The sequence below is a fragment of the Myotis lucifugus genome, unplaced genomic scaffold, assembly GCF_000147115.1.
Source record: "Myotis lucifugus unplaced genomic scaffold, Myoluc2.0 scaffold_4789, whole genome shotgun sequence".
In the NCBI taxonomy this organism is placed as follows: domain Eukaryota; kingdom Metazoa; phylum Chordata; class Mammalia; order Chiroptera; family Vespertilionidae; genus Myotis; species Myotis lucifugus.
In genome coordinates this window covers 1-11136 of record NW_005875837.1, presented here as the reverse complement: position 1 = coordinate 11136, position 11136 = coordinate 1, and the positions used below count along the sequence as shown (strand labels likewise).

Genomic DNA, 11136 nt, shown 5'->3' with positions numbered 1-11136 from the left:
CTCTGACGGACACGTTTGCATGTGATTTGCATGTATTCAAATATAAATGCACTCATTTGCATGGACATATAAAAGACATTACAAGATCACCACACAGCCTCTAACAGTTGGTTACAGTTCAACACTCCAGAACCCTAAAATGGGTCCAACAAAAATCTCTCTAAGTAGATCGATGTTCTCCTAAACTTTTGGGGTAAAGGAAGGACATATTAGAACTTCACATTAATTTTTACCACATCCCTTAAATTTTTCTATTTCCTATGTATGCTCTATACTCCTCAAACCATCCTAGTAAAACAGGATACTTATATAACTTATAAATATGCTTAAAATGGGGCTCCAGGTACAAACAGGTTTTGTAGATGAGGTACGTGGAGTCACCATCACTCCATTTCCCAAAGCTGGAGACAATTGCAAAGGTTCTGGTCACAGCCAAGTGACCAGGGAGGGTTCCAGGTAACCCTCTGCCAAGGTGACCCTGGCCAACGGACTACCAAAGCTCAGCAGGGCACCCATCACACCACTCACCAGCTCCGTTGGGACCTCATGGCGAACTCCTTCTCCCAGAGTTCTACTCCTGCTACAAGCTCCCATCAGCAAGGCTCCTTCTGGCCAAAAGGGCATTGGTCCCCACTCAAGGAACCCACTTTCTTTCCAGAACAGGTGGTCTTGGCCCTCACGGCTTCTTTTACTTCAGGAGCATACATTCCATTCACAGTGAGGGGTGTTGGGAAGAAAGCGCTAGTCCTTTCTCGATCTCATTCTGGGATTCACTTACTAAGTTTGACCAGTTGCGTTTCTTATTGCACAGAGAACATATGAGTCTGGTCTTTAAATAGATAGAGGATAAATAGATAATATCAAAAGATAGATGGATAGATGATAAATAGGCAGATAGATAAGTAGATAGATAGATGATAGATAGATAGATAGATAGATAGATAGATAGATAGATAGATAGATGATAGATAGATAGATGAGTAGGTAGATTAATTGGCTTTTTGGAGAACTGTCAATGACACAGCAAACTAAACTACTCCCAGGTGGGAGGGTTCCCAGAGACGTGCTGCTAAGAGTGAAAAAACTATGTAGAAAGGAAGTCATTGTTTCACAGGTGCATGGAAGGGCAGCTAATAACCTGTCGGGGTGAACCTGCTGGATTAGGGCGTGGCCTTCGCCGGGCACAGTGGACAGGGGCCCAAGGTGCTGGGCTACTCACCCACACACTGGTTGCCTTCATCCATCTGGAATCCGAAGCGGCAGATGAGAGGCCTGGAAATCGTGGGGTAGTTTGGAGCCGGGAGCGGAGGGGCAGCTGCTGGGTATGGACCTGAGTAGGAGGTGGAGTAGGGGTTCGAGTAGGGCCCCCGATACACTGGGTTTGTCCGGGGGATGCACAGGTACCCGCCGTTTTGGTTCACACACATCATGTCTCCTCGGCAGGCCTCGGGGATGGTCCGGCATTCATCGATATCTGGAAGGCCACAGAAGGGAGAGCGTCAGCGGCCCCTGGCCACACTGTGCACGGGGCTCTCACACACACACACACACACACACACACACACACCAAACACACACACACACACACACACACACACACACACACACACACCAAACACTTTACCAGCATCGGCGCCCAACAGTGCCTGGCTCATCGCCCGCAGGTACTCCCACAGGTTAGCCACGTTGAGTCAAATTGACTAGCGTCCCCCAAACATCAGCCATCAAATACCACCACCCCGGCCTTGGCCTTACCCACAAAAGCCTGTATTACCGTGTGCTTGATATTTTTAAAAAATGAACCCACATTTGAAATTCAAGTAAACATATTTTTAAAACTTTTACGTGACTGCGGCAAGTGAAGAACACCACCAATGAACATAAATAGAAGGTAACGGTAAAAATAAAGATATAACTATGGGAAAAAAGAGTTTATCTGTGGGCGTGGCATCTTTCTTGTGTTTGTCCACGGGATACTCAGGAAACGCTGGGATACACCTAAGAATCGCTCCCATTTCCACTCCGAATAACAGCTGGGCTTCAAGAAAGACAAGGCTTGGCCGAGAGCTGGTTACTTGTTAGGAAAGCGGAGCCTTACTTGAAAGTCAGCTCACACCGCGCCAGCAGCAGGGCCCATTTCCGGCCCAGCTGGTGTTCTGCTTGCTATGCCTGGAAGGGGAGGTAGGTGCTCTAGAAAACCTGATTTCCTGGGCCAGGCCCGGGCAGGGGAGGCCTGAACTCTGGCTCCAGCATGAGCAGCTGACCTGCCCCCCACACTGGGCCCTCTCCCTAGCCTTGGGGGCTGCTCCCCGTGGGACAGGAGGCTGGGGGAGAGATGCCTGAATGCTGACAGCTCCTCCCAGCCATCTCACCTGAGCAACTCCCACCAGCTCCCACCTTGGGATCCAGAGATGTTGAGGCTCTGAATGGCCCATTCAGTAGCTGCAAGCCTGAAATCACCCATAAAACTTGTGGGTCAGCATGCCCAGCTGGCATGGCTCAGGGGTTGAGTGTCGACCTATGAACCAGGAGGTCATGGTTGATTCCCAGTCAGGGCTCGATCCCCAGTGTGGGGCATGCAGGAGGCGCCCCATCAATGATTCTCTCTCATCATTGGTGTTTCTATCTCTCTCTTCCTCTCCCTTCCTCTCTGAAATCAATAAAAAATATTTTTTTAAAAACTGGTGGGTCTGAAAAGATGGGTGCTCCCCCTTTCTGTGCCCCGGGCACAGCCTCATCCCCTTCAGGCCGAGGTTTTCCAGGGCAGGGTTTCATTCCTCACCACTTGTCATTTTTTAAAACCATCTATCTCCCCTCTGGTTCTCTGAGCTGACGTGAGCTCAGGAAAGATATATGATTTGGCCTAAATCAAATATAATTAAAAAGCTAAATACATATCTGAGGCAGGGCTGCCTTATTCTTTCTATGTACCCGATGCTCCATCCACAACAAACTACACTCTCAACACCCTTTCCCCCCTGGTCTTTGCTTATGCTGTTCCTTCCACCTGGAATGCCATTTCTCAGGCTCCTACTCATTCTTCTCAGATATAATCTCATATATAATTGGATCTATATTGAATTGGATATAGCTAGATAGGTGATAGATAGGCAGGTCGATAGATAGATCCAATTCAAAGGGAGGATCCTCTCCTCCTTTTGCAGGGCCCATCGCTATTGCCTCAACTTGGCCATGACTTTATTCCGCCTGGTAGCGTTCACTGCACCCAGGTGTACCTCTCCCACTAGATGGTGTGCTAGGAGAACAGCCCCCAAGGTGTCTGTCCCAACCCTATGGTTACCTTAGGTTACCTGACAAAGGGGAAGTAGGTAGCAGATGGAACTAAAGTTGCTAACCAGCTGACCTTGAGGTGGGGATCATCTGGGTGGGCCCATTGTAATCAATGTAAGCCCTTAAAAGGGGAAGAAGAGGCAGAAGGGTTGGTCAGGATGTAACAATGGAAAAAGAAGAGATTAGAACAGTGGTTCTCAACCTTGGCTGCACATTAGAATCACCTGGGAATCTTTTTACAATCCTGATTTCTGGGCCTCATCCTCCGGAAATTCTGTTTCTTTGTGATGGGGTGGGGCCACAACATTAGTAACAAAGAAACAGAATTTCCGGAGGTTGGAGGCCCAGAAATCAGGATTGTAAAAAGATCCCCAGGTGATTCTAATGTGCAGCCAAGGTTGAGAACCACTGGATTAGAAGCTCTCGAGGCACTTAGCGCGGTGCTGGCTTTGAAGATGGAGGAAGGGACCGTGAGCCAAGGAGTGAGGGGGGGAAACTGGAAAGGGTCCTCAGCGAACAGCCACAAGAGGACAGGTGCCTCAGTCCTACAACCACAAGAAACCAAACCTGTGGGAAAGCAGGACGGGAGTTCCTCAAAAAATTCAAAACAGAACTGCCATCTGATCCAACAATTCCACTTCCAGGCATTTATCTAAAGGAAATGAAAACAGGATCTCCGAGAGCTATCCACACTCCCATGTTCGTTGCAGTATTATTCATAACAGCCAAGATGTGGAAACACCCTAAGTGTCCCTCTGTAGATGAATGGATAAAGAAGATAACACACACACACACACACACACACACACACACACACACGAATAGCATTCAGTCACAAGGAAGAAGGAAATCCTGCCATTTGCTACAACATGGGTGGATCTTGGAGACGTCATGCTGAGATAAGTTAGACGCGGAAAGATAACTGCTGTATAATCTCACTTGTATGTGGAATCGAAAAACGCCAAACTTAGAAACACAGTGAGCAGAATGGTGGTGACCAGGGGCGGGGGCGGAGGAAACAGGAAGAGGCTGGTAGAAGAGCCCGAACGTTCGGTTCTGAGGTGGTAAGTTCTGGGGGCCTGACGCACACCCCTGTGGTTATCGCTAACAGGACTGTGTTGTATGACTGAACTTTGCTACGAGAGTAGCTCTCAAGTGTTCTCACCACAAAAAAGCAAACGCTATGGTGGTAATCATATTGCAATGTATACGCACATCACATCAACATGTTGGACAGTTTACCCTTGACAAAGTGATATGTCAACTGTATCTCAATTTATAAAGAGAAAGAAACTCAATTCTGCCAGCAATACACATGAGCAAGGACATGGATTCTGCCCGCCCCCCGCCCCCGCCCCCAGGAAGGAACAAAGCCTCGTTGGCCCCTCAGTGTGAGCCTGGCAGACCTCTGTCGAACCTTTGACCTCCAGATCAGTGACAGAATAAATGTGTGTTATTTAGGCCACCAAGTCAGTGGTAATTTATTATGGCAGCCGTAGGACACTAACACAGACAGAGAGCTCCTGGGGAATAGGAGTCAATTCTTACTCATCTCTGCCCCCTCCTAGGGCTTACGGTGAAGGTGACGGGCACAGAGAAGGTGGTGGGTGGAAGGGTGTCAGGGACCTCATCCGTTCCGGGCACTGATTCTCCCATGGGCAAGGCGAACACAGATTTGACATCCCGGACAACAGTGTCACTGAGCGTCCCCACCCGGCGAGGGGTCATCCCTGGCCTCTTACCTATGCACTGTCCCGACGGGCGGTCCAGGTCAAAACCGTTCGTGCACTGTTGCTGCGGGGAGAGAGGAGGAGGCGAGGTCATTTCACTCACTGATTTTTGTTTAACTGTAAACACATTGTAATGGCAGCACAGAAAGTTCAGGAAATAGAGTCAAGGGGAAAAACAGCAGCCATAATACTAATACTTGTATTATAATGTCTATCTCTTCTTCCTCCTCCTCTCCTCCTTCTCCTTCTCCTTCTCCTTCTCCTGTTTCTTCTTCTTCTGCATTTTCGTACATTTTTTTATACTTAGCATTACTTGTAAAGCTCCCTCACTGTTGCTCCAAAACCCCTATTTTTAGCAGCTGGTTCCTGGGGCTTTGTCATGAAACGCAGTAATAATCACATCTGATCTGCCCGACGAGGCACCTCCTGTGTCCACTCCTTTCTGAGAAGGGATGTGGCTGCTTTTTAAGGGCACTCACTCTCCTGGGGTGCTTTCAACCTCACCTTCTCAGCACCCAGTGTGAGTCCTTTGCACCCTGTGCACCCTCCACCAGATCCGGAGGTCTGTACGTGAAATAAAAGCTACACAGAGATGCAGTCAGTCTCCTAGGACAAGCAGCACTGGGGAGACACCTCCATTTCAACCTCAGAAGACAATCACAGAGACACTTCCAGAAACAGATCTCCACCATCCCAAAGGGCTGTCAGCTTCACATACCACGTGAGGTACAACTTTATGCATTTAGAAAAACGTCTTGGCCTGGCCAATGTTGCCCAGTGGTCATGGCTCGATTCCTGGTCAGGGCACATGCTCAGGTTCTGGGTTCAATCCCCAGTAGGGCGTGGGCAGGAGGCAGCTGGTCAATGATTCTCTCTCAAAATTGATGTTTCTCTCTCTCCCTCTTCCTTCCTCTCTCTGAAATCAATGTTTAAAGAGAGAGAGGAAAACGCCATGGGGGTCGACAGTCAGGGGTCCTCCTGGGCAGACCCTGGAGCCTGCCAGGAACCAGGCATCAGGAGTCGGGCTTCCTGAGCTGAGGGTGGGTGTGTTTAGAGAATGGACTAGCCTGCATTCCTGGGAGTAGGCCCAGGAGCCTTGGAGCCAGGGGGCTGCCCCTGACCCTCAGGAGAGCTGGGTTCCTGGCTCGCCAACTGATGCCAAGGCAGGCACGCAGGGGCACCCCTGCCCAGAAACACCGGAGCACATCTCCCTTAACATCTCAGGTAAGTCAAGACACCCCCAGAGGGATGCAAATGAGGGGGGAGGATCCGATGATAAGAACCTTGGATTGGGAGCCAGGGACCCGGTCCCCGCCCTGCCACGTGTGAACGGCATCACCTCCATCAGCTCTCAACTTTTCTGAGCCCCAGCTTTCATCTCTGTATAAAGAAGGGCTTGATTTAGGTAAACTATAAAGCCTCCCCCGCCCCCCAAAAATCCTAGGATGCTAACATGTGTGGCTGGACAACCTGATGTTTAACATGCTTCTACGTGATACACAAAATGAAAACCTTACCTGTGCATTCCCAGGACGTGGAAGACAGAAAGCCAGAATGGTGACAGTGAGAATCCTGCGAAAGGCAAAACGGCAAAATCAATGCCCAGGGCACTTCCAGGAGCCAGGTCTGCGGGCACACGGCCTGTCCGCTGCTGGGCATTTACAACCGGAAGTCACCTTGGGCTTAGATGGGGGGACCCCAGGTACCCCAACCACCCCATACAGACCCGTCTGTTCCACTGGTGTCAGATGTTCAGATCACGTGTTAGATGGCATTTTTTTTTTTTAAATAAAAGGTTTTTGCTACTTCAAAGCACAAATCTAAACCCCGCCGGCTGTGGTATTGACCATGTATGGGCCAGTTGCTCTGACCTCCGGTACCAGCCGGCCTGAGTTCAAACATCTTTACTCTGAACCGGTAACAGAGGGAAGGAGCCCCCGCACCCTCCAACGGTGACAGGACAGTGCAAATGGGAGGCACACGGTTCCTCGAAGGAAGGTGTCGCAGGAAAGTCACCCGATCCCGGGGGTGGAGTGTGCATCACGCTGCCCCTGAGGGAGCAGAGGACCAGGGGCCGAGGGGCCGGGCAACAGGAGAAGCAGCGCAGCAGGAAGCTTAGGGGGAGTCAAGAAATGGAGGGTTGGGGCAGCACTGACATCCACAAGCCACCAAACCTCTCTGAGCCGGAGACTCCCACCCTCCACAACACAAGCTTCTTCCCAATAAAAGTGTCGTCACCCACATGCTTTCAAAATACAGCATCGCTACCGCCGCCAGAACTCCTTTCATTCACTCTGAAAAACTGAACCACTGAGCGCCACACCCACCGGGAGAGCGATAATCAACAGATCAGGGCGCGCGTGGGGAGGACGTGGAGCAACCGGGACCGGGAGCACCTTGGGTGGGAATGTGAAATGGAAAACAGGATGACCGAGTCTTTAAAAATTAAAAGTACAATTACCATAGGACCCAGCAGCCCCACTTCCGGGTACACACCCCAAAGCATGAAAACCAGGGTCTCAGAGAGATACTGGTGCACCCACGTTCCTAGCAGCATCGTTCACAGGAGCCAAGAGGTGGGGGCAACCTTTCATTCCTGGATGGACGAATGGACGCACAAGATGTGGTGTCTCCGTTCCGTGACATATTACTCAGCCTTAAAAAGGAATGACGTTCTGACATGCGCCACATCTGGGGGAACCCTGAGGACATCCTGCTACGTGAAATAAGCCAGTCACAGGAGGATCAACACTGTATGATCCACTTATGGGAGGTGCCTACAGCAATCAAAATCAGAGAGACAGAACATAGAGTGGTGGTTGCCAGGGGCCGGAGGAAGGAGAGAATGGGTAGTCGTTTAATTCGGATAAAGTTCAGTTTTGCAAAGTGAATGAAAGGAGTTCTGGAGGTGCACAACAACAGTGTGAATGTACTTAACACCACTGAACTGTATGCTTAAACGTGACTAAGGCGGTAAAAAAGATATATAAAATCTATACACATGTGGAGCTTTATTTGGTGTTATGATTCAACAGGGATTTGTCTGAGTCACTACTCTTTGCGGTGTAAACCCCAGGCAGAAGAGCCACAAAACTAGGACCCAATTGCTGCCCGAGAGAGCTGGTTGGGGAGCCACATGAATCAAGAATGTCTCTACACGTTGGTTAGGACACTGACAGACATGCCCATTGAGTGCCGTGAGAGCCAGGCTGGTAGTTAGGGACAGGAAAGTCAAGGAGGGCTTCCTGGAGGAGGTGACCTTGAAGGCTTCTTGGATAGAGCAGTGGGACCTGGGCCCTGGTTGGACTCAGTGGCCTATTCCTGTCAAATACACCTCCACTTTACAATCCCTCCCTTCATGGAAAGGGTGTTCAATAGATTGCAAAACCCACTCCAGCCATAACACAAGGCTCATCTGAATCAACAGCTCTGGGTCCGTGGTGGGCCCTCGAATTAAGGAGACATCCACAGGGAACAAAACCCCGGTGTGGCACCAGAAGATGCAAGCCCAAGTCCTTCACCGCGTCTCCAACCCCAAGAAAGAAGACCCTGAGCATCCCCGGTTTGCATCGCATCTAAGTGCCTGCGTGAGCCAGGTTCTCGCTCGCTGGAGACAGCTCCGACCTTATAAAGCGCAGAGCCAAATCCCAGGGCTTTTTGATATTTGCGACAGCCAGATTTATATCTGGAAGGAATGAGAGAACAATAACAAATTTATTTTCCAGGCTGTATATGATGAATTTCAATGTTTTCCTGTTTCTTCGCATGAAGTTTCCTTTCAGATGGTTATAAAACCCTGTCTCGTTTATGTTGGAGACAGAACAGGTTGCCTGAATGCCGTGGACTTCAAGAGCTAGTGGAAAAGGCGTGCTAACCTCATTTCTCCCCCGACTCCCGACTCCCCCGCGCTCTCTGGCCCAGAGCCCTCAGAGACAGGTCCCCTCTGAGAGATGCGGCCGCAGGCCCAGCCTCCGGGAAGAGCCACGGCTGGGTCTTGGGGGCCAGGTAAGCTCCAGGCTAATGGAAAGGGTGTTCCAACAAAATGAAATAACACCCACGCGTGCTGCTCTCCCATGTCACCGACAGTGGCACCTTGTCACAAAAAACTCTAGAAAACCACAAAAATAAACTAACTAGAGGAAAACCAGGAAACCTCTGATGCTCAGAACTGGTCCCCCGGACTTTGGAAAACAGTGGGTCCACCCACTTTGTGCACCATCCTGAGACCCACGGGACCAGGCTGTGTGTCCCCAATCCAGGATGACATTATTGCAGCTTAGTTTTCAGCATATGTGCCCTCTCTCTCTCTCTCTTAAGCCGCTACATTTTGCCCTGACCAGTTTGGCTCAGTGGATAGAGCACCGGCCTGTGGACTGAGGGGTCCCGGGTTCGATTCCGGTCAAGGGCATGATTGCGGGCACATCCCCAGTAGGGGGTGTTCAGGAGGCAGCTGATCGATGTTTCTAACTCTCTATCCCTCTCCCTTCCTCTCTGTAAAAAAAAATCAATAAAATATATTTTAAATAAATAAATAAAGCAGCGACATTGTCAAGAGTTTTGCTCAATAAAGACTGTGCAGATAGAATCTAGATAAAGCTCTTCAGCGTTGAAGGAGCCCTCGACGGGAATTGCAATTTTCTTAAAGAAAAGCAAGGCGTTTGCTTACATGTAGTTCTGTCTGCGGTCCCCACTTTTCATCGGCTCCAGGCTTCGGGGTCGCATGCCCTTGGATCGCACATACAGGGCAGACCTAGCCCGGGATGTGCGGCTCACCCCCTCGCTTGTCCAGCCGCCGATGCAGCAAAAGATCGGCTAGTGAACCAGTAACCGGTCTCCCCGAATTTAAAAAAGGATGTGAATTTTGGGGGAAAACGGCACACTTGATTTGCTGCCCTTTCCGACCAGAAAGAGGGACGGAGCTTGGAGGCGTTTGCAGGCTCTGTCGGAGGCTGCCTCTGGAGCCGGATGATAAAATGCCCACTCCCAAAAGAAGGCTCCGGGAGGCAGCGCGCAGAGGCGCAGCTTTTTATAATTAACAATGTCATTGCATCACTAGCTAACGCCTTTCCCCATCTCCTGACACCGCCTGGATCCGTGCAGAGCCGTTTTCCACCCATCGGGCGTTCGGGAAGCTTTCCAGACCCCGGGGGAAGGAGTCCAGAAGGGAGAACCCACCTTGTAAATCCTGGCATGTCCAAGGCGCGGGAGCTGGAGAAGCAGAGGGAGAAAGAGACGGCGCTGGCAGTGCGTGGGGGACCCTCGGAGCAGTTCCTGAACTTCGGCCTCCTCTGGGCCCGCGGGGCTGGCTGAGATTTTATTCCGGGGGGGACAGCGAGTCGTGGAGAGGACACGGGGAGAGCCTGGGTCCTCCGAGCCACTGGAGAGCCGACGGGGAAAACACCTGGTTTTGCTTAGCCCTCTTCAGTAATTCAGCATTAAACCAATTGGAGGAGGAATGTTAAAAATGAACACTTCATTTTCTAAGTATGTTAAACAATGCAAATGGGGCCTCAGTCTGGACACAGCTGGTTCAGATTACAGCGCTCACAACAATCTTGGGGCGTCTGCCAGGACCCAGTGCTCAGCGCTGGGAGGAGAGCCCTGTCCCGGGCGAGCAGCCGCACTCGGGCTCCCAGCATCTCCGCTGGAGGCGAGGGGCGGGCGAGTGCGGAGCGCGGGGGGCGGGGGCGGGGGCGGGGAGGGCCTCCGGACCCTTTACTTCCCACCCGGAGGACATCCCCAGGCGGGGCGGGGCGGTCCCGGCCGCGGCGGGGGAGGGGACCCAGCGCCCCTGGCTTGGGGACGCCCATGCAAAGTTAGCTGCCTCTCCAATAACTTGCGCTCAGGACAAACGCCCTGAGGACTCGGGTCTTGAGATTTATGGGGAAGCAGCGGCTTGGGGATGGCGACAGGAACGCGCGATTTCCCCGAAGGGGTGGAGGGGGACGGCATCTGGCCGACGGGGCGCGAGACACCAGCTTGTGCAACGAAACCTTCCCGGGCGCGCCCCGCCGCCACCCCGGGCTCTCGCGGCACGTTCTTGCTTTAATTAAAAAGTGTCCAGGCATCACATCAACGCGTTGGCCAGCTTAAACCTACACACAGTTATATGTCA

The 11136-nt window shown here is 51.2% G+C and overlaps 1 protein-coding gene across 1 annotated transcript; it reads right to left on the bottom strand.

The window, feature by feature from the left end:
* Positions 1 to 1219: 1219 nt before the first annotated feature.
* LOC102416971 (fibulin-5-like) lies at positions 1220 to 10013 on the bottom strand (the record flags this gene model as incomplete). The annotated part of the gene is made up of 4 exons (XM_006108982.3): positions 9688 to 10013; positions 6539 to 6593; positions 5034 to 5085; positions 1220 to 1474 (listed from the first exon to the last, which is right to left on the bottom strand). Coding segments are annotated over exons 1-4 (418 nt in total), but the record flags the coding sequence as incomplete, so codon positions are not given.
* Between the last annotated feature and the right edge of the window lie 1123 nt (positions 10014 to 11136).